The sequence below is a fragment of the Channa argus genome, chromosome 18 (assembly GCF_033026475.1).
Source record: "Channa argus isolate prfri chromosome 18, Channa argus male v1.0, whole genome shotgun sequence".
NCBI lineage: Eukaryota > Metazoa > Chordata > Actinopteri > Anabantiformes > Channidae > Channa > Channa argus.
The window spans coordinates 5,612,363-5,636,663 of NC_090214.1; the positions used below are offsets into that span (position 1 = coordinate 5,612,363).

General features: G+C 40.8%; 1 protein-coding gene across 3 annotated transcripts in view; it reads right to left on the reverse strand.

The window, feature by feature from the left end:
* fibcd1b (fibrinogen C domain containing 1b) overlaps positions 1-24,301 on the reverse strand; it is a 93,718-nt gene that overhangs the window by 4,418 nt on the left and 64,999 nt on the right. For all 3 annotated transcript variants that reach the window (XM_067484756.1, XM_067484754.1, XM_067484755.1), the window contains one exon: positions 1,595-1,774. In XM_067484756.1, the coding sequence (XP_067340857.1) occupies positions 1,595-1,774 (180 nt within the window). The remainder of the gene's footprint in view (positions 1-1,594; positions 1,775-24,301) is intronic.

Genomic DNA, 24,301 nt, shown 5'->3' on the forward strand with positions numbered 1-24,301 from the left:
GATGGGCACAATCGAGTCGAAAAGCTGCAAATATCTACTCACTACGTAAAGATTTCTCTCTGGCACATCAATAACTGCTTTGCAAGCCACTTCTCTAACAGGCTTACAAGGTAAATGAAAGCAATGTGTATATAGATACAGCAGTAAACCCAAAGATTTTAGCAAATGGATGTTCAAAGAGCTCATAATGTTCAATACACCTCCCCTTCACTCCCTGTCTGTTTCTTTCTGTCGAAAGAAGGCTTCACACTGACGAAGTGGATGGAAGGATAAAGCTGAGAGCAGACTGAAAAGACTGCTCACCAGCCACCAGGTGATGGCTAACAGCTCATCAGGGCATCAAACAGCCCTTAATTGCCCAGGACGTGGCCACCTAGCTCCTTACCCTCTCGCTGTGTTCTACTCTGCACTCCATTTGTCATTACCATGGTAACCAGTCATCAGGAAGAATAACCTGAGAGGCATGTTGTGTGCAGCTCGACAATAGAAGAAAGGCAATACGGGGGGAGAAGAAGAGAAAGGAAGACACAGCTCAGTGGCGTCAGCAATGGGATGATGTCCAAAGGAAAACAAACACAACAGAGGGACTTTAAGGCTCATTTGCAGTGAGCTGGGTGTCACCTTGGTGTGGCTGGGGACCGCCGGCTCCCTCTGGTGCCTATTAAGATCCAGCTGCTCTTACCCCAAATGAGCGCGTGTCAGCTGATCACAGAGTAACCACTGCAGAGCAAAGTAGTGCTAATAATAATAACAGTAGTGCTGCTTAGAGGGAAGCCAAGGTGAGAACACCATTATCCTGAGAGCGTCTGAGTGCCCTTATTTCAAATGCATTCGAATGTCCAACAGGCAAATGAGTTCAAGGTCAGGCCATGCTGGGGACGCACCAGGAGTATTAGCACAGGACTTTTTAGCAGACACCATCTCTGGGCAAAAGGCTGCTACTCATGTGCTGCTTTTTCATTCTCCTCCAGTTTCCTTTTCTGCCTTCTCAGTCCCTTGGATGTCTCTATCCTCATTCTTATTTACCTCTTCATCTCTCCTGTTACTCTCTTCTTTCCTCACACCTGGCCCTTTCATTCCCCCACCCTAGTTTCTTCCAGGCCCCCCTCCTTCCTCCCTTTCTCTCCACTGCTCCATCTCTCATATCTGTCCCCATTCTCTCTGCGTTCTCTGAGCAGCACTCCCCATAGGTTCTTCAAATTGCTTCTTCATTTCAACGGCAGGGTTTTGTTTACGCTGCAGGTCAAGCAGTGCAATTAATTGGCAGTAATTTAATCAAGGTGACAGGTGGCTGGCTTGGATCTGGTGGTTGGGGAGCAGAGACACAGACACCTGCAGTTCCCCCTCTCTGCGTAACTGTCTGCGTGGTTTAACAAGTGGACACACCTACCGCACTGGAGCAATGACTACTTTGCTACAAGGCAGCATGCATCGATGATGGCCGGAGGGTTCACATCAATGCTATGACTTTTGTTTTCACATTTAGGTTAGATGGACAGGCTAATGCAAAAATAGCACGTTCTAATCGACATTTCAGCACAAAACAATCTTGCAAGCAAAGTCTTAACTAGTTCTCCGAAAATACTGTACATACCTGCACTGCCTGAATAGTCTCCCACAGTCAAAGGGTATCCATCATCATCAGGGTCCACTGAGAACAGTCCCACTCCAAAGGTACCATACTGGGCGTATGCCGTGCTATTTTCAAAGTCTTCCAAGTCGATGCGTAACTCATAGTTCCCCTGAATGGACAGGGCATGGATCTGCTTCAGCCCTGCGGTGAAAAAGAGCGAGACACAGACCAAAACAATCCATTACAGTTCTACAATTGTTCTCAGCAAACAATTTAAAGCTATTTCAGCAGCCTCTCAAAGCCGTGCATTTTCTGGAAATAAGACGTAATAGGGTTTTTGTCCCATTTAGAGTCTCTCCTTGCATGTGTAGGGTTTCTTTTCAAAACAAGATTAGAGTTCCTTTTCACACAGCGGCTTGCCATGTGGATGGAAGCACCAGTCGAACTGACACGCAGCATATGAGTTTTAATAAAGGAATGACATACAAATGCAGCAAGACTGCATTGTACAGCAAAGAACTAACTGGTTATTGAAGTATTTCTATTGCTTTCATTCTACTGAATAAGTAGACTTAGGCATCACTTCCTGCTCCTGTTGTGAATTAAGCTGTATTGCATTCATTTGGGGAATAAACACAAACATGAAAACTCAGAAGTTAGTCTGACATGTTCCTAAGCTAAAAAAACCATTGAAAAAAAAAAAGAGAGAGGCTGAGATGAGAACAGGGTTTTACATCTTATGCAGCACAGTCAATGCTTTATGAAGCAACTGATTCTTATTCTTCCACGTGAGAAAGTATTTCTAGTGTTTAAACACACATCTAGATTAACTGGCTTTTCTGTCTCTGACAACTAACCACAGTCATCCAACACTTACTGCACAAACATGTCTGACGTTACTCAAAAGGTATCATTTTGAAATTGAAGAAAGAAACTTACAATTTAACAGCAAGGTCAAAAACACCTGTGGCCTCTTGATAATGAAAATGTATGGTCTGTAATCTCTCTTGCCACTAATGGGATAATTTCACTTCCCTTCGGGTCAGGAGAGGAAAAAAAAAAACTGCTGCGCTCTCACAGGGTGTATTCACTAAAACACTGAGGTAGCTTTTACCTCAATGGGCGGATTTGTACTGCTGTTGGAGGCATTACCAAAAAAAGAGGAGATACATGTGGTTGGAGTCATCATTAGTCCATTTCTCTACAGCAGGAGAGTGTGCCAAGAGTTTTTTTAGATTTCCTTTTAAAGCCCAATCCAAACGTAGGCGCACTTGCAGCTCTCATCCACCTGTCCTAACTATTTCTAAGGTCCTCCATCTCTTCTTCTTGAATTCCAGGTTCAGGTTTTTTTGGCAGCATTTTGTGCTTTAATTTTGTGTAAGTTTACGGATTCGTTTTTCTTTTGACGTTTGCCGTATGAGGCTCACCGATCCAGCGTGATACCTCAGATTCAAGCTTGCCATCCTTTTGATGGTTTAATTGTTGCTCAACCCTTCAGATAGAGTGTGTAAGACAAAAAGTGCCCAGAGGGAAAAGGTGTTTCCTTCCCTTCTTCCTTGCTTCCTCCTGCTCTATGTTTTCTCCTGCTGTGTTGGAGTGATGGCACCTCCTGGGGCAAGTTTCCCTCTCCTGGGCTGATCAAAGGTACAAGAGCAATAGTGTGTCAGGCAGCGAGGAGCAGGAGGAACTCAACCTGGGTCCCTTGAAATTCAAGGCAGGAAGACAAACAAACGTGAACTCTGCCTCGAGATTGTTAAACAGCCTTGTTCCGTGCTTACAAATGCACTCTATATATTTGTTTATTTGGGAGGACCCCCCTCCCCCCCCCAAAAAAATAAAATAAAACCAAAAACACAGAAAGCACGCATTGATGGAGAAGCTTCAAAGGGTTGGATTTTGAGGATGTAGGAAGCAGGAGGCTGCAATTGCTGGTTGAAAGCTTGTTTTACAGCCGATCCTGTGATGCACGGGTTGGAATCGGCATGAAAGCAGGAAGGACTATGTTTTCATGAGCCCCAGCCGTCACGTTATCTCCCACACAAATCGTCACGTTCACAGATGAAACTCGTTTTCCTTTTTGAAGCCTACAAACCTCAAACCGACTTTCCCTGATTTGAATTCTGTCGTCGTTGAGAATTGCACTCTGAGAGCGCCTTGTCTGAAGTAGTGGGCTAATTTGATGACAAACACAGCTGAAAGAACCCATTATTATTCAGAGACTGAAGCTTGCAGTCTGGGCCCAGCCACTTAGTTTGGATTTAATCTGGCCCAATGGGAGGTTGATCCCGCTCTTTTCATTTTCACAGTGGATCAGCAAATTGGAGGTAGTGAATCAGTCATTAATAAATTCATAAGCAGGTAACTTCATGCATGTTGGTTTCCAGGTAATTCTTAGGATCCTCAAGTATGTGTGCAAGAACCGGTCGGTCACAGAAACACACACACACACAATGCAACACATCGTCAAATGTATTCCGAGAAAAAAAAACAAAACAAAACAAAAAAATAACCAGACGGGCCACTTGCAAAATAGTTTTCGTGCATATGTTTGCATGTGTCATAACCCTTTGAAAAAAAAATACCAATCGACGTAAATACCTGAGGGAAAAGTAACCCTGGGGTGATTTGACAAACTTCAAAGCAAAGACTTAGGATGTTTTCTCTTTCTCTGTCAAAAAAAAAACAAAAAAAAACTAAAAACCAAACAAACAGATGCAACACAACTCTATTTAAAGACTCTGCGGTTTCCAACTGTATTTACATAACTTTAATTCAGTCCCTAATTAAAGCTCCAGAGAATCTGAGCGAGATTCTAATTCAGAATAATTAAAGTGGAAGACAAGTGAAATAACAACAGAGGCTTCTATGGTTAAAATCTAAATGCTCAGGTGTAACTCCCTGGTAATTAAATGCTACTGTTTGGTTATTTCAAATGAGATCTAATACAAGGGAGAATTTTGAGGTGTTTTGCTTCAGTATTAATATGCTGATTGCTCCGTTGGGGGAGAGATTCTTCCCTCTTCTCACTTATTTGCCATTTAATAGAAGCTTAGCAGACAGTCGGAAAATGCCTGTCCTCCTACGTGCTTATGGGCAATTAGGGTATTCTTTCTTTATTCCTGTTATTCCGACTACCTTTATATCGAGGTGATATTAAGACACATTATTTTTAATTGCGGTAATTTTTGATCTACTCTGCTTTTAAGTCTGTAGCACATTCTTCTTTTTCTGCTTCAGCTTTTCATCCCCATTGTTATAGTTTTTATGTGAACAATATGCACATACTACGTGGCACATAGGTTTCAAAGTCCTAAAAGAAACAAAAAAAAAAAACAACAAAACTTTTCAGTGCCTAAGGAATAAAACAATGTAAAAAAAAAGCCTTGCACTCGCAGTGTGTCCAGATGGTACATAATAAAGCACAGTGAACCCATTTTTATGTTGTTAAATGTCTATATACAGAACCAAGCCTTCTGTTTACGGATTCAGCAGCGTGGACATGTAAAACGTTGTTGGACTTTAACATTTTACAGTAAGAGTATGTGAATAACAAATGAAGTATCAGAACTCTACATGGGTTATGTAACGCATGTACTAATGCATGGTCAATTCATTAACTCATGCTGCAACTAAAGCATTTGACTCGACTCGACTTCTGAGTTAATCAATAATAAATGATGTTCATGTCTTCTTCTTCTTCATACTGTTCAGTCTGCAGTGATTTCGCAATTGTGCCACCATAAATCGTCCAGCATGTTATTGATCTGTGTTTAAAGGAGCTCATCAGGTGCAACTAGTGTAAATAATAATGCTTAGTTAATGCTTAGTTAATCATGATCGATAATTCTGAAATGCAAAAGGATCCACGTGCACCACCGTGACAGGTCAGTTTTTGAGCTTGTCTCTTTACCACAGACTTAACTGTGATGAAGACATGAACGGCATTATTAAGTCATAAGCCACGATGAGTAAAAATACTTTAGTTGTATCATTAATTAACGTAATGTTCTTCATTACTTCATGCATGACATGCAGTTAATTCTTGAAGAGTCCTGACAGTTGTAGAATTACATGCATGAAATCATACATTTTCATGCATGCAATTATGCATAGTTATATGCACAACAACCTCTTTAAGGAAGAGATTTTTAAATATTATAGTAAAGCTACAGTGTGCAACTTAAGCAAGCACTATAATGAGGCTCTGAATCAGTCAGTCCTCCCTCTCCCAGCTGTGAAAAGCTGCTTCGCCTCACTCTTTACACTCCACCACGCTCTGCACAGCCCTCCAGGCAGTTGTTGTTATCAAATTACAATAAATACGAATATTACGAAACTTATTATTCAAGCAGAAATGGTTGCTCTCCACTGATTGGTCAGAAGGTGAGACACTTTTAGAAGTGATTATCTTTCTGCTGGTGCCAGTGTTGTTCAGTGAGTTTGTCACCAGAGGCTTCCGCTGCACCTCTCCACATTAGGAAAACATGTTTAAGCTGTTGCACACTCTAGTTTTGGAGGATTTGTACGATAAAAATATTGTTTTATTATGAGTATGCGGAAATAATTGGGCCCACATACTACTTATGTTCTATGGAGCAATGATTGAAGACGAAGCAGACAGCTGTCCACATGAAAACCCACAAGATCCCCGATAGCATCAGACAGTCTGTATGAAACAAAAAAAGGCCAAGGTGGCTCCTGCATATAATATTTAGTGAGGTCTTGTAGGGACCTACTGTCAAAATCTGCTTTTGACGCGTGCGTGTTAATATTTCCTACACAGTACGTAATTTGTTACTTTATCAGCAAACCTGGGGGAGAAAAACTGGTTTGTTTCTTTGACTGTATCTCTGAAAGCGACAAGAAAAAAAAAAGTTGTGGGAATGTGTGTGGGCCCCAGGGCTCATGGTTGCCCCAGGCCCCTCTAGTGGGCTAATTCAACCCTGCCTCCAGTTACACTTTTCTTAAGCACACAGTAGATACAGATTTTCAGGCCTGTGATAGCGCTAACCAACACTTCAAACAACAAATTATGAATGGGTAGCAATCGTCTTTGAACTTTTCTTAACAGATAAATCTCCATAATATGCAAATAGTACTCTACAGGCCTAATTACTCAATGTCAACTTAAAAGAAGATAAATAATAGGGGCAAAATCAGCATCTCACTTTGAACAATCAATGTGTTTACGGATAAGGAATCGCAGTAAGAGTGTGATTAGCAAGCGCAGAAATCTTTAAGCATTCTTTGCCCTTAAATCATCCGTGTCATTACAGCCTCCTTTGCAATGTTTGCTAACAACAGCACTGTGCTTTTCCTTCCATAGGACGTCCACTGAAAGCTGAACATTATCTTCATCGTGTCCATTACTGTAGGGTTAGCACTTCAGGTGGATGGCAGACAATAAGTATCCACTTTACCGCACATGCAAAGCATATTACATTTAGAACACACTTATACATGTAGGAGAAACTATTAGTCCACCTCTGTAAAAAAAAAATAAATCTATGAAACATGACAATAGAAATGATGTATATCTGCAATTACCTCATTAAAGTAGGTCATGGTAATCCATACCTCATTTTCACAGCTCTGAAGTTTATAGGGAAGAGGCCAAATTCATCTTATTTAGAACATGAAGACAGAAATTTGTCATTTTTATATTTTATTAATTCCCAGAAGGCATGTTGTATTCTCCAGAATTTGATTTTAATAAATAAATAACAAAGCTCAAGCCTTGCTGACACTGATTAAACTATAACCGTCCGAGATTTCTGCTTCATATATGTGATTTTACAGCTAATGAGACTGACATCAATGACATGATTTAAAAATGTACAAGGCCTTTGTGAGATGTCTCTGGGATGCGGCTAAAAGGCTCAAATATTAATGATTTATTTGCTTTTATTTGAAAACTATGTAGAGAAATGCATCGAATGCTTTTAGGGGCCGAGTTGCAGCCCTGTGCTCACAGTCTCAGTGTAGCGTAGCACTACAGGGCATAAAGGAAAAGAATAAAAACCAGTTCTCTAAACCCAACAGAGAAATTATTACACTTCTCTCTGCCGCTTGTGACATTTCTTGAAGTTAATTATTCATCATGCTTTTCTCTCTCTCCTGCTGGGGGGCAACTCCTGAGACTGTTTCCATCGAAAAGGAGAGAACGGAGCAGCACTCCTCCATCTCTTCCTTCCTGCCCCCTCCCCAACACAACTCAACTCAGCCCCTCCCTCATTTTGTCTCTTTTTTTCTCTCCATCCCTCCCTCTTTCTTAATCTTCCTGTCAAGCTGTTTTACTCAGAGATCGTGGATGGGCAGGAGTTAGAAGAGGTTGGACTATTTCCGCAGCCACGAGTACAGTTGCCGTGCCCTTCGCCATCAGGGGCTGGGCCATGTTGAGGGGGGTCTGTGAAAAGCTTGCTGTCATCAGCTCTTAGGGGAAAAAATGGCTCGCTATCGTCAGATAGGAGCTCAGGGAGAAAAACAGAGACAGGTGTGTGCTGAACTCTCTGGCTTGCCGCTCCCACAGAGCCAACTGTGACATTTGGTGGGACAAAAAGCAAAAGAATTTTGAGGCCGCCTGTCACACCTCTGACATGTCTGTGCCTCTTTACACGTTTTCTCTTGCAAATTTCTATTCAAGACAGTCAGCCTCTCGAGCAACTGCACATTATATCACAAAGAGAAAGACCTGATGTGAACATTTTTAAGCAATAGTGAGAGACTTTCATTTTTAGTGTTGGCAACAGAGAGGGATGCACATTTTTCTGTTACATACTTTGAAGCACAAGCGTGATCCTCCTCATACAAATAGACAGAACTTAAAAAGTGCAAATCCTTTAACCCTGCTCTTTCTACTGAATGGTGAGTGTCAAGACTGCCTCTAGATCAAATAAGATATGGCCGGTTATGGCTGCAAAAATAGTCCCTATTCTTTCATGAGGAACTCAAAAAGAGTGTGGGGGCTGCCTTTTTTTTCCTGGCATGCTTGCACTTGTGTGCACACAAGTAGCCTGTGCACAAGAGGCTCTTCTACTCAATTCAAAGACTGAATTCTGAATATTCTTCAGCTGAACTGAAGTGTCAGTGCTACTATTTGTTCAGCAGCAAACCCATGGTGCCTTTCCCCAGGCAGGAGACTAACTTGGGACTAATGATCTTGGGAATGTTTGTTCACTTTTGCCCACAGCGTCCTCATTATTGCTCTCAGGAGTCGCTTGCTTCATCTTTGAACATAGATACATTTTGCAATATATTATTAATACATATTATTTCCTTTGAATCCTTATCCTGAAGTTGAGCTGCACATTTCAGCATTTTTACTGAATGAAATCCAGCAGCTTTCATGGTTTGTTAATGCTGTAATCATGACAGTAGCATGACATATCAAAAGCTTACACATAATTTCATTATTCCGTAGTCAGGGGTCATAAATAAGCGGACGGTGTGTCCAGGCAAAGCTACGGTCGAAAGCAAATCTGATTCCCTGGCTGTCTAGTGGAGCTATTAAATGACCGAGAGACACAGAAGAAATAAATTAGCATGATGCTGTTCTAGTGTAAGGTATAAGTAAATGTTAAGCCACCGTGAAACATGTGTACTTTTTACTCCAAAAATCTCTTTCTGCATCAGGGACGGATCTGCCTGCAATTAAATTGTTTTAAGAGGCAGTGAGGTTTTTTTTTTTTTTTGGTCTGTTTTATCTGCTTAAGGCAATGAATTACAATGTTTCAGCTGCCTTGTTATATAAACAGAATAATCTAAATCAGCAGGGGTGTGCGAGTCCTATTGATCAATATAAGCTGCCTCACTATTACAGCACCTCGATGACTTTAAAAATTACCAAATATAAGTCTTACTTATGGAATTATCTTTTACACACCAAGACAATAAGGAACACTTCTAAATCCCCCCCTGCACAACCCTCCACGCATCTGCTGGTTGTGGAAAAACTTGGAGGATCTTTGCATGAGTTTCATTCTTTTTTAAATTCAAGTTGAATCTTTCCCTATGATTTTCAATATATTTGACTTTCTCTAAACAAACTTAAAATTATTAACACAGATGAGATTAGTAAAGCACTTATACAACTTTGTTTATCAGGGTATGTACATTTTGACCAGCTCCATCAACACTACTTTATTTTAACACATTTACTTTATCATGCCATTTATCATTCATTATCAGTCCCTACTTATCGTTTTAATAAGGGACACATAAATAACCGGCAACATATTGCAGCCGTAGCAAATCTGACGATACCAGAGTTTCAATTAGGGACAATATGCAGAGAAGACAAAATCTTCTGTTAAGCACTTTGTGATATCTGATCTACAAATGTACTATATAAACAAACTACATACTCACTGAGCCAACTAGCATACAGAGCAGATGCCTAATGCACCAAAGATATGGTGCTTAAAACATCTGATAATGGTTATTAAATTGTTAGATAACATCCAATATCCATCATGTTTATCCAAAGGTTGAGTTGTCTATTTCCTTCTAATTAGTTTTCATACACCCATCATTGCAATTTATGTTGTTACAGTGGACAATAGCAAACCATATATTATTTTTGTTGGTTGAGCTCTTCCAGCCCCGTCAGAAATATACACGTACATATATGTTTGTGGCCATACGTGTGAAATGTTGCGCTACATGACATTATCTAGTTGGCTATTCTCATTCTGTCACATTAGTCAGTTAAGGGTCAGCGTAAACCATAGCCAGTTCCAGTATTCCTACATTCTGGCAATTTCTTAACTTCCTCATATCTTTGGAGATGTCCAATCCACTTTGTTCATTTCAAGTTTAACTTTGCTTAACTTTGTCCTGCTACCAACTCTCTGCCAGCTGTCGCTCCCTTCTCTTTCGCACTACACGTGTCTCAGTACTCATCTGAAATAAATGAGTACTGGTTGCTCTGCCTCTTGTTGCTGCTACTGCCAGCGTGAGCTCACAGTAAGACACGGAGGAGGTGACAAGTTACTTATAATGTAGCTGAAACAAGTTTGTACGGTTCAGCTACTCCTAGAGAGCTTGATTTGCAGCTCTCTACTCACAGACACTTGTGGTTTCTGAAAACCACTCCATCCTCACTGTTGCATTTTTGTGACATTTATTAATGAGTGTGTATGTTTTTTTAAATAGATAGGGACAGGGAGGGCTGGTGTAACGTGTGAGGTGCAGAGCTAATTGTCAGGCCAGGGTGATTTATAGTTGCAATGACTCTTGATTTAAACTAATGTCGTGCATTTACCTCTCCACCTAACATTCGAGGCCGAGTTTAACCAAGCAGTCATGGCAATCAAGAATATATCAACAACGTACACTCAACACACATATAAAACAGATTTACAGCTCAACTAAAACTATGTGTATGTGTAAGAAATGCTTCAGGCTTCATATTACTGATCTCCTTTCATGTTTATTTCCTTGTCATCATCTCAGTATGTGGATGCAAAGATCCACGTGGAATTTCCTCCTGTATTGAGGTCCTGTTATGATATATTATGCATTGCCTTTGCTCTAAGAATTATTCATGCAGACATAATTGAGCACAGAAGAGGACGTCAAAATGTCTGCGGTGACTATGGAGTTGACAGTGATTGTTGATGGTAATAATACTGCACCTGCAGTCTGGGGTCACATGTTGACAAATGTTTGGATAAGTGAGTAGTGCTTTGGAAATCATGCCTGCACAGCTGCTGACTGCTTGTGGATTACAAAACAGTATAAAAGCTTCATATAAGTATTCAGTAAATAAGTATTCAGTAAAAGTATGTGAAACACACACACATTTGTTTGCTATGGTCCTATCGTAGAGTCTGTTTAAAAGCACTGTTTTCTCACAGCACTTTGATAATGCACCTAGTAATTTGTGTCTTTCTTAAGAGTATTTCAATTGCAGCATATTTGTAAGTGGACTGAATGCTATTCTAATGGTCTACTTCAGATGCTCTGTTACTTGCCAGAAAAAGCTCCAAATTGCTGCTTAATTCCCATCCGCAGCCTGGTTATCCCTCTGAAACTGGAGTTTTTCTATACCAATGTTATTTATTTTTTTTTCAACTTTGGTTTATAGTTTTTTTTCCACTTCAACTTATTTAGTTTATTTTAAAACAAAATGGACACTGGTTTCTATTTTAGTCAGTTACAAATATTTTGGTTTTAAATTAAAATTTCTGATTAATTTTTAAAGAACTTACCTTTTAAGTCTCAAATTCAGTTGTGTAGTAGTGTTGTAGTATGTGAATTTGATTTCAGTTTAGTTTCAGGTAATAATCGTGTTGGCTACTGATGAGGACAGGTGAGACATAGGTCAGGACACAACAAATAGAAATCTCTGAAGTCATGCAGATTTCACTGATGATTAGTGTCACATTAGATCTATGATTCTGATGTTAGAAACCCCAGTCGGTGTCAGTATGCAATTTTAAGTTGTTGATGTTGAACATCCCACCTTTTTAAAGCGAATGCCTCCAAATGCCATTCACCAGGCAAAATAAAGGAGGGGATTTAAGACTCATAGGATCATGAGAAAGAAGAATGAAAGCCAGCACCCCGTCACATGTGATATCATCAGAAATTACCCTCTGGTGCCTGGAGGGGTGATGGGAGATACAGAGGAAAGGTGGAAGAAAGAGAGCGAGGCAGGTAGACAAATGCTGGGAGAGTCAGCAAGCCTGTAAGGGTGTAATTCAGGGAGAGGACCACATTAATATTTAGAGGCGCTCTCAGGTAAAACAAAATGAGCAGAACGGCGCTAGCTCGACAGCAAGGATTCACAACAGACAGGGCACAAGGATCCACTGGGTGTCCAGCAGTCACACAGACACAAAGCTTTGAGGTTTAGCTGTGGAAAGTTATTACATTTTCTTAGAAAAAAAAAAATTGCATCAGAACAATAACAGGCCACAGCACAGACAATTCACGACAAACATAATTCTTTTTAATACGAGGATTGATTTTCATTACTAGGGCCCTATTGCCCCTTTTATCCAGCTCAGTAGCCTGCTATCATGTGCCAGACCTTTGTCATCATAATTATAATAATAAATATGGACTGTGCCAAGTTCATGCACAATAATAATACATAAAAATACATATACTTGGTTAGGTTTACACTGAAATTGAGTTGAAGTAGGCACGCCTTTCCCATCCCTGACCCACTGACCAGCAGTGACTTTTGCTCCTTTGATAACTATTATGAGCGCCAGGCTGGTTAAGTTAAATTCAAATTATGATCGGCCGTCCAGTTCAGATGTTAACCAGCCATTTAATGGCCTTATCTGATGTTATTAGCACTACAGCTGTGGGTCAGTAGATCTCTGCTACACATGCCAATAGGCTCAGTAGGTAATTGCCATGTGGTATTATATGCTGGTGGCTCCAGGCATAAAAATACACTATTTTGGTTATGTTTAGGCAAATGGATTGTGGGGTAAGGAAAAACCCCACAAACAACACTGACTATGTTTGTGTTAAAATATAGTCTTCCCAAACAAATGGAAACTGAGAAAGAACCAATGCAGGTAGCACAACAAAATGTAGCAACTGAAATTGTACATTTCAATGCTCCCCTCATCAGTGAAACTATATATATACTATACTTATTCATTTATTTAGTTTTACTAGTTACCTCCCTTTAGCTGCACTTCATCGTTATTGACACTCTTGTATTGTAGAAAATATTCACATTTGTCCCTTGCGATGGTTATGATGCACTATTTGTTTAATTTCCACTAGGGTAATGGACACACTAACAATATACCTGATGCAACTGAACAAGATGCATCTCAAAAATGGAAAAGAATTTGGTGCTGGGATGGGTCTGAGAACCTGCGGGGGGCCTCCATAATACATTTCCTAATCTGCCTTGAAGGTTAAATCTGAAAAAATCTGAACTGTATTCAGTGGATTGCTGAGCAGCAGACAGAATTTGTTATAAGAGACTGACACACCCTCATAGCGATGGAAAAACACATGGAGAAGCAGAACACTCAAATTTCACGAAGAAGTTAATCGTGAGCACCACTCATATTATGCCCAGCCATAATGACATCGTTATGGCTTGGGAAGAGCAGTGTAATGGTCTTGCTTAGCCCCTCCTCTCATTCCAGGGTCAACATATTGAGGGACCTGAAGGAGGGAGAGCCAGTATCCAAGGGACTGGCCATCTTCTGACCCTTCAGCCATTCTGCCTGTAATGTTCAGTTTTAATTAAGCACCAGGCATCATTACAACTCTGTTTTGAAATGTCATGACACTCTTCTTCTGACCATTTACTGCTAAAACATTCACATTGATTGAGGGGGGTGAGGGGGATAGGCAAAAATAAGCCAGATAGCATCAATTAAAAAGAAGGGAAATTAGTCTTTAATAATATGACCTACAAAAATGCTAAGGGTGTACACATGTGGCCAAAAACAAGCATGAATTAAGGGAAAATGTCTTCCTAGAGCTTCTGAAACCCAAGCAAATACTTTAAAGGAGCACAAGGCTGTAAGACATAATATATTTAATTCAGTTAGAGAGACATGCTTTTACCAGTTATCATCACCTCACTCCTTATTTAGATGCTTATTCACAATGCAGCAGCCCACAGCAGGAACATTAGCCTGGAGAAATGTGTGCTCACAAGGCTGCCTTAAAAATGATTAATTGTTAATCAATATGTTGTTTTGTTGTCTTATGTCTGACCAGCCATGAACATTGTATCTGTACAAAGTACTGAAAAAGTTATGTATGTTATGCATTTTTCAATCAAAAGCCTTTAAGACAACTCAGTTGAAGAAATTAATTATTACATGAAACAAATGAGAAAGGGATTCATGTGGTGAAAAGCTGGGTCCTTGGTAAAAAGACTTTTCCCTGACTAGCAGATCTGTTCAATCATTCCTCAATCAATTTTTCAATTTCCCATCTGTGCTCATTTAACATTCCTTTATGAATGCTCTGAATATCCTCCTCACAAATATATAGATTTTTTGCGAAGTTAAAATTTCTCCCTCTTCCTTCACTTTGGCACCAACACACGTTGGGGAATGGAAGAATTTACACGAAGGCGATGAGAAGCATCAAATAAACCTTGGCCTTGTGGAGAGGACTGCAGATTGCTCTGGTCCTTATACATATCGAAATTACTGGCAGAATTGCTGCAAATTGCAGCTATCTCCACTCCAGCAGTGCAATCTAGTGCAGATGGAGTGTCTGCCAGGGTATACCCTCACCAATCAGAGACAGCATACCCTCCTGAAGGAAGCAGAGGCAGAGCTGGAAGCTGGATGCATCATTGTGTTAACATCAGGACTTATTGGCAAGGCCTTAGCTGGCTGGCTGACTGGATCCCTGGACGGCCGACATCAGTATGTCAGACTCACAGAGGAGGAATCACACTCTTCAATAATTGATTGGATATGAATGCAGTACTGAAGGAGCTTTAACTGCAAACACTTACACGTGGTCTAAATAATACATTGCATGGGGTTGTAGTTTATATTTCTCATTGTCATGCAGGATATGATATCATTCTTTCTGGGATATTCTGACAGCTGCATTCCACACTCACGTCAATCAGTTCCCTTGGTATGTTTGGACCCGCACTTACCAGCTTGTGCCACCACTTTAATCGACATACTAAATGTATTTAGTGAACAAGATAAGTGAATAAGATATATTGTGCTATTGCCCCATAGTTGCATGTGTATATGTCTGCGTGAGGGTATGTGGAGTACAGTAGTATGAACTCTATGTACTGTACAAGGTGATTTATAGGAGCACATTTATCAAAAGAGTAACGGTTTGCTGTTAAGAGAAAACAAACATAAAATGTTGTTTCACAGATGTTAATATAATAATGTAAGTAAGTTCAACGAGTACACAGAAGGCTATGTATGAGAACACCCAGGAACTATACACCCACACTGAGATACACTTGTCACTGACCTCGCGGGGGAAATCCTTTACAGTATTGTATGTTCCAAGGCTTTTGCCTGTCTTCCCAAGAATTAAGCGAATAGTCAGTGACCAATGTATTACACAGGCACCATAAAGCCCTTTTCATGTCGGCCCAATTATTATGGCAGCAATTGTGTGAAATGCTCTTGCCGAAACACTCTTAAAATTGTATGCTGTGTCATAGTGAGGAATTAAGCATAGTGGTAGCAAACTACTGTGGTTGTTCGACTCAGTGAAATGGTTTTCTGGATTATAATTATCTGCGGGTACGGCTGGAGGGAGGGAATCCGCAGGGTGGAAAGCCAACAGGCAGCAAGAGCCACATGGGCCCAGTGTGTGGGCAGACACTGGCTGTAAAGAGCTGCACAAGGCATAAAAACAATTTCTTCTCTGATGTTAGGGTCATCTCCAGGTGATAACAATAAGCATGCTTTTGCTTCAGTACAATATGTTGTCATTTTTCTTATGAACGGTTCCACAAATATAGAATAATAGCATTGCTAAAACTTCTCGCCAGTGACGTTAAGTAGTATTATACAGTAGATACAGTGTAATCATAGACTAAGCCGTGAAACTACACTATAGTTCTGTAGAAATAACTTTCCCGCCCAGGTCAGTCAACATGAGCACAAATGCGCAACTGTAAATGATGCTGTAGGTCAGTTGGTATAGAAAGTTATCATTTTATCACATAAAATCACAGTACAGGCTATGTGTCTCGTGTGCTTCAATGTAATGTTGGAAGAAGACGCGGTTCTAAACTTTTGGCCACCTCATTCATTTTAAACAGGCCAAAAGTTTACAACCAACTCTTCTAATAATACCCTCCAGTACGACTCCAACACCCACTACGACCTCAATAATAAACAAATAGTAGAATTATCACCTTTCTGACAGTTTCAACTTCAATCCTATTTAGAAATCCTGTTTAGTAACTCCTATAGTCCTAGTTAGAAATCAGCAAAGGAGGTGAACCCGGCTTCTTGTATATGACAGTATTGTATACATCGAGATTAATTCTATCAATGTTATGTAAATACAGTGGTGACAGGGAGACATAAGTGGATAATGAGTCATAAAAAGGCAACCAGCTAGCTCCTTCACTGCTGTGCTGAAAGAACAGACTGATATGTTGTAGGATATGTAAACTGACAGCTTGGGGGGATCTAATGTCACCTGCTGTAAACAACTCACAGGCTTTTGAGTTTAATATTCACTTCCTCAGGCATAACAAGGCATCATAACGACTGGTTTTACCTGACATTATACGGTGAGAATTATTTTAAATGTCCAGTAATTCTATACCAGCATTGTTTTAGGGGCTATAAAGAGAAGCAGACAGAATGAAGAGTTTCCACAGTACAGTGATAGGAGTTTTTAAGAAACAATGGAAGCGTCACACTTGGATAGATGGCGCACGCCTGCTGGAATAATGAGGCTATTTATTCCCTCTAACAGGAACAGAGAGAGTTCAGGGGCAGACTGTGTAGAGGCTTGTGGAGAGTTTCTCTAAGCTGTGACCTTCCTGCAAGGTAGCAGCCTTTATTGACTCTACACCCGTTTCAAATCATCCTCTTATGCACATTGTGGCCATGCATGCATAGAGGCTTGGCCATGTCTGAGCCTGGTGGGTTTTTTCATATGTGCATGTACGTGCGCCTCAGTATGATTCCCCCTGCCAGCAGCATGCATTTACACAGGGGTGGGACTGCAAAGCACGGTATGAGATGCTGACAAACACTTAAAGTAGTCAATATAAATTAATTTGTCCTTAAGCCTCTCTTTCACACTATGCTTCCATTTATGTTTATCTTCCTCTTTCACGGCCTGATTTTCTTCCCCCCTAACCAGTGCCCTTCCCTTCTCCTTCTCCAATGTGCTGTTCCTTAATCACTAAACCATTCTCCCTATTCACTCATCTGTTTCCTTTTCCAGCTACCTCACCAATCTCTGCACTCGTCATCTCTACAAATTCTTCATCTATCATCTCTGACAAGCTCAGTAAACAATATATTTCCAAAAACTACTGTATGGACACGGACATTGTCGAGCTGTGCGACTGAAAGCATTTCCTTTAAATGAGGCACAAGCCTCACCCATCCATTAAAGGCCACAGGGATAAATCTCCCGGAGAACAATCAATCAGCAATCTATTCCTACATCTCTCTACTAACCTGTGAGTGGTGAAAGGTGCTGACCCCTGACCTTGCTGCTGTTAGTGGTACTGCAGCCAAGCTGAGTAAAGAAGCAGCAGCACATTATTTGAGTATTTGACAGATTTTCACAGATGCACCATCGACCGGGTCATGGCTCATTTACCCCAATTGCTTTAGCTGTACTTTTTGTCCTCTGTTCCTCAGAACTGACACCCTTTCAGAGAGACCAGTTCTGCTGTCTACTGGCAGTGTTGCTGTATGTTTGGGATGGAATCCTACCTTGGACTTTAGGGTTATGTACAATAAAGGCAACAAATATGGGGGATGTTCTTGAATAGTCCCAATGAGTTACGAGTGAATCTTTGTTCAAACCCTTGGGCCTTTATTTCGTGGGCACGTTGGCCTTTGCTGGCGTAGTCCATTTACACAAACCTAAGTGTCCACAGACAAAATAATGGAAAAGTACACAAAGAAAGAGAAAATGGGCCATCATCCTCACATGAATTGTGATGTTCTTTGATTTGTGCTCTCTTTGTAGATAGTCCTCGTTACGTTTTCTACTGCGTGACAAGAATATAAATGCAGGCCTTAGGATGCTGCATTGTGGGAGAGGCAAGCTGCGGAGGATAAATGTGTGTAAAGATGTGTTTGTGCATGGCTCTGTGGGAAGGAAAAAAGATTAGGAGGAATTAAATGATAACACAGAGAAATAGTTGCACAAGGTAACCATGTGGAGTAACAATATGGTCACACTGCTGCATGCTTGGTTTCAAAATTCTTGCAGCAGCACATCACGTAAATGCTCTGTTTGGGTTGTGTATACCCTTAAGGCTGTTCAAAAGAGAGAGTGCACTGTAGCTGTAGTGCATTGTGCAGCGTGGCAGAAGTTAAACAAGGATCAATCACCTTGAATTTGGTGGCTTAAAGAGTTTCTAACACTGGCAGGTAAACCTCTGCATTATTCTAATCCTTGTTTCTGTGGGTTTTGTCGTTTGACAGCACAATGTAACTATTCAATAGCCTTCTTTTACTCTACACCAGCTACAAATCAGAATTTGATTCAATTGATTCAAAGCCCGATCACGTTTTCTTTTAGTCTTTTGTGCACTCTGGTGTGTGTGTGTGTGTGTGTGTGTGTGTGTGTGTGTGTGTGTGAACAGTGTGTTCTCTCCAGAAATCTCAAGAATGGCCTCCCCATCTGTGTGTGGTTCCTGTGCTTCTCTAAGCTCTGAGTAGTTCTACGGACTGGGAGTTAATTGCCAAAGGTTCTGTGCTGTTTCCCGTTGATCTGGGTCGGACTCCTGACGCACAAAGGAGAAACTGCTGTTAGGGGAAAGAGACAGACGAAGGAAATAGGAAAAAAAAAGCCATGTTTGGCAATTCTGCCTACTGGTTTACCATTTGTATTTGTGTGTGAACGGAGATGGGTGAGGGTGTTTGTTTTTTTTTTTGTTGATTATTTGTCACTTGTCAGTAAAGTTACTTACAAGAAGAAGAAATATGTGGTTACAATTTCTATTGAACATGCCACTTTAACGTTTTTCTGAAACTGTCACTACACATGGATTGTCCCCTCAGTCTTTTCAGGCTGCCCTTTTGATGTGAAATGGCCCTCACTTGGCTTGAAAATTGACACAGACAGCCAAACTTGTCAAATGCCCATCTCCAAATTATAGTCGTCCCCCTGCCTGGCTCCCATTTGCACTCTAACTTTTGCATAAACACACACAAACACTCAAATGTCTTATTCTCTGTGGCTCACCTCCCTATAATCACATGAGCTTACAATTCTCAGGTTGGGCTAAGAGCTCAATTATAGCACTCACATATGCCCCACTTGTTAAAGGTGAGCAGTATGTAAAGTGGTTAACACTGCAATTTCTTGCATAATTTTGTGCAATTTTAGTGACAGGCAGGAAAAAAAGGTTGTAGGGGAAGACGAAAAGATTTCCTTTCCCATTTCTTCTCAGTGGCAACTGTAAGTGGATCTTTAATGAGGCAGTCAGCCAATGAATGTTAGAACACAGCGAAGCACTCGCCAGAGAGAGGACAACTTCCAGGCAAAGCAGTCAAGATGCATGGCTGTTATTGAACTGTTCCCCTTTTTATTTCTGCTGGGGGCCATCACAACAAATATGATAGGACCTGCTTTGGGCATCGTTAGTAAAAAGAGAATTCCTAAATACTGTTGCCTGTTATTTGGTGGTTCTGAAATGTTGTAACACAGAAACAATGTCAGTTGTTTTGCCGCATTGGGCCGCAGTTGTTTTCTTACTTAAATCTTTATGCAAATGTTCAAAAAGAATAAGACTGGGTTTTGTAGTCAAGTTTCATTGAATGTTCATGGCTGACAAAAACAGATGCACAGGCTTGCAGATTTACAGCTTGTACAGTACAAATGATAAAAACAGCTAAGGATTTAGTGTATTCAGTTCAAACACACTGTAAACAGGGCCGATCTCATTGGTAAGTGAACACACATGAAACGCCAAAGTGCAAAGATGTTGTAAATAATGCATAAAAAATAATGTGACAATTTGAAGGGCCCTGTAATAAGCCAACCGCGTATAGCAGCAGTGTATTGAACAGCGGCAGAGAAAGTTAAATGTTATGTACAGCTTACATGGTATTGCAGTTATTGTGCAGAAATTGTTTTGCAACATCATGTAGCTGAGTAATCTTGTCATTACTCTGATGACACTGTTTCTGTGTTTGCTTGGTTTGGTGCACAGTAGTTTGGGTGCTGCAAAAACAAACAAACAAACAAAAAAAAAAAACCCCAGATCCATTTAGCCATCATCACAGTGTGAGATGAAGATTCGAATAGAAAAATAAGAGAACATCCAAATATGGCACCACATAAAGTCAAGTTCCACTTTAGTTTCCGTCTTATTTATCTACTCGCGCTCCCTTGCTCTGTTTGTAGTTGTGCAGCTGGAGACATACATTTTACATCAGTCACATTTTGCCAAAATGGCAAATCCTAAGCCAGATCTGATGTGAAACAGTAACACTACCATGGCTGCTCTGAAGTCTGACTTTAGGATCTGGTTTGAATCTCTTGCTGTAGGAAATGACAAACAGTAAACTGTCAGGGAAACAAGGACACAAGCCATAACATTTTCATCCACTTTTATTTCCCACTGCCTCAGGCTGAAGCTGTTTTTGTACGGAATTTAATAAAGCTTATTTTCAGTTCATGTCTTCTACAGCTGGCTTATTAAACAGTTGACTAACTGTATTAGCATTTTTGTTTTAGATTAAAACAATCCATAAGTGATACATGTGTCTGATTTTCCCTGTGGGATGGGGAAGATAGGATTGCGGCACAAGCTTGTTTTGTGGGCGACACTGACACGAATCCACGAAGAGAAAGGCAGGGGTGCCGTGGCACATCTGCTTGTAGGTGGCAATGGTGGGAAATCCTGCAGGAGAAGGCAGATGTGGAAACAGTCCCTTGCAGATCTTAAAGCTGAGGCATCTGCCATTAGGAAGGAGTTAAATAATTCCATACCAGGGTGGAGCAAAGTATGTCAGAGGGTTGAGTACTCAAGCCCCAGTGGTGCCAGTGATCTTTTAACAAACTGGGTTGTTTTGTTGCCATCTACTTTCTCCCGGTTCTGTAGGCAAACTCAACTACATTGCTACAAATAGAGAGAACACATCTAACCTGAGTAGGCTACACCCTCTAATGATTCTTTTCACAAAGCTTGGTCATGATCCGAAGCTTTCATGTTGGCCACTGTTATTGAGAACTGTTGGGTGGATAGGCCCAGTGTGCCTGGAGATGCACATTTTGCTGATGAATACCAGAACTGGATGCCAGTGCTGCTTCCTCTCATTCAGGAAGTTGGTAATGCACTGGTAGAAGTAGAAGACTATAGGTGAGGTTTGAGCAGAGTTGTTCCAGGACAACAATGCATACAGTAACTCTCCAGGCAAAAGAGGGTGTAATGATGGCTTCATTAACCAACGTGTTTGCCCGCTAGGCAAACAGCAGGGGATCCAGCAGGGGGGCTGTGGTGCGCTTTAGGTGGGCTAACACTGGTTTTTCAAAGAATCTGTATGACCACAGATGTGAAGACAGCTGGCCTGTGTGCACTTTTTCTGGGATGCACGATTTACAGGAGAACAGTATCACTGTTGAACATTTAAAGCCGGAGACAACTTCACACAAATCGAGTGATCTGCTGTAAATCTGTGTGTAGACAGGAGCCAGTTGGTCCTCACAGGCCTTTGGACATAAGAGTGAAACACCATCTGGGCCTTTGGTTTTTTCTTTGGTCTCTGTAAGTGGCGTAAAGCAGCCTTCTCATTGATGAAACATGCAGGTTTAATTGTTGGATAATAGTTGGAATTGGGAGTTGTACAGTGAGTGGCTTTCGTTTTGGCTTTTCAGGGTGGCTTCTTCTTTAGTGAAGCTGCGTCTCATTTCTTTTTCCACTGCTGAAGACCACACCCTAACTTTGATAAGGCGGCCTGACTTTGACTGTAAAACTGCTTGTATTGTATTTTAAATGAGTCGAAGTAAAAACACATGTTCTCTGCACTATCTGCACAGACAGCACGCAAAGTCACAGTGCCAGTAAGCTCAGTGTGATCACTGTCCCATCTTCCCATAAAGTTTACCGCAGGCTTTGTGGATTTAAGTTTCCTGCCTGTGAGTTGGGATAAGATAAGTGATCACAGGGTTTGAACGGTGCATAGGAGAGGGAAGTATGTTTTAATACTGTGTGATGGTGTGTTTCTGTCCCCAGTGGGATACTTAAGATACTCTCTGCATTTGTGCAGTGCCTCGCTGAGGTTTGCTCTGCTAAAATCCCCCAGAATAATGAGAATAGTGCCTGGGTGTTCTTGCTTCATACTGGTTATCTGGTCAGCCAAGCGCTGCAGTGCCTCGCTCACACAGGCTTGAGGTGGGATGTAAACACTGGCCAGAATAAAGGAGGAAAACTCCAGCGGTGAATAAAACAGCTTACCGTTAATGAAAGGAGCTTGGCGGTGAGGGCAACAGATTTTCTTTAACACTGTGACATCAATACACCAACCTTCCCTAATATAAAAGCAGATTCTGCCTCCCCTGATTTCCCCGAAGCTCGGATACATGGTCTCTTCCTTAGAGTAGAAAGCTGGGCAGATATTATTCCATGTCCAGGGTGAATTCATCCCACCGGCTTTGTGAGTGTGAGGGAACCTTGTTGGTTCTGTTAAAGCGTAACGATTTGTCTGTCTGAATGCCCACGGAGCACAGGTTCATTACTGGTGAGCAGACTGTTGGAGGTTTGAGACATATTGTACTAATGTAGCATGTGCTCCTGTTCTTCTCATGCAGGGAGGTGCCGCTCTACAATTTAGAGCTTCCATACATTTTCAAAATGAGTCTACTGCTAAACAAAGTTCTTGGTAATGTAAAAACTATCAGTCGAGACATTTTTAAAAGCTTATCGATCAAATAATTGTTGTACTTTACAATTTTAATATGTTGACAGTACTATAACACCAACCGCCAACCATTTGCGCCTCCAGGGGTCATTTACCTTTCCCTACAACCAAAGGGACCATTTGTTGAAAAAGTGCCCCCACATAGGGTTGCAGGCATCTGCTGAAAGTCGACCCTTCAAGCACCAAAGTCACGGCTGCTGTTCGTCACAATGGCACCAAAATGGCAGCTGGTGTAACACAGTTTTTCACCCTAAATGTTCGAAAAAACACTGGATTGCAATTGTGCAAGCATAGTAGTTCGGTTGGGGTTAGGCACAACATGTCACACTCAGCCGTACGGGCTATAAATCTAGACGGTTAGGATTAGGAAAAATCACGTGACTGTTTACAACACCAGCAGTTTTTTCACACTGGACTTAGACTTTGGTCTTATGTGTGAAAGTTCTGTGTTTGACACATCCAAGTAACCCAACATCCTCCTGGCAAACGTTTGAGTGTCTAAATAGTATGTGACAGTCAGCTGCCAGATGTCGGCATCTTTTGGGGGATTTTTTGGCTGCTGATACACAAAACCTACAGTAAAAGATGATAGTTTACAGGAGCAGAGTTTCCTTTTTTCTGTTGTAAATTAATACGTGGATGACATAAATCCAATCCAGCAGCTAGTATGACAAAAAAATGAATAACTATTAATATTACTGGGAGCCACAAAAAACTAGAATCCCATTTAGAGCTATTGATTAGAGCTCTTAATGCTCCATTGGCTAATGAAATTGAGCAATGCTCAACAAAGTTAAGTGTTTCTGTTTTTATTTGTAGAGAAAAGGTGAAAGAAATATTTAGACTCTTTGAGCACAATTTCTTTTAAATACTTACTTGGAAACGTTTAATATAAATGAACCATGTCTTGAGTTACAATTTTGAAGCTTCTTCCAGTGTTTTTCTACAATTGCACATGCTGGACAGTGGGAGCCAACATGACCTTCTAAACTAACAACGAAATTTGGTGAGAAAAAAAATAATAAAAGCCTTCAAAACACTTTTAAAACATTTCTTCTAAATGTCAATGTCATCTGATGTTCGGTTTCACAAAAGCAAAGGACAAAAACTTCACCGGAAAATGGCAGTTTAGACTTTAGAGCTACAATCCATAATTCTAACAGTTCAA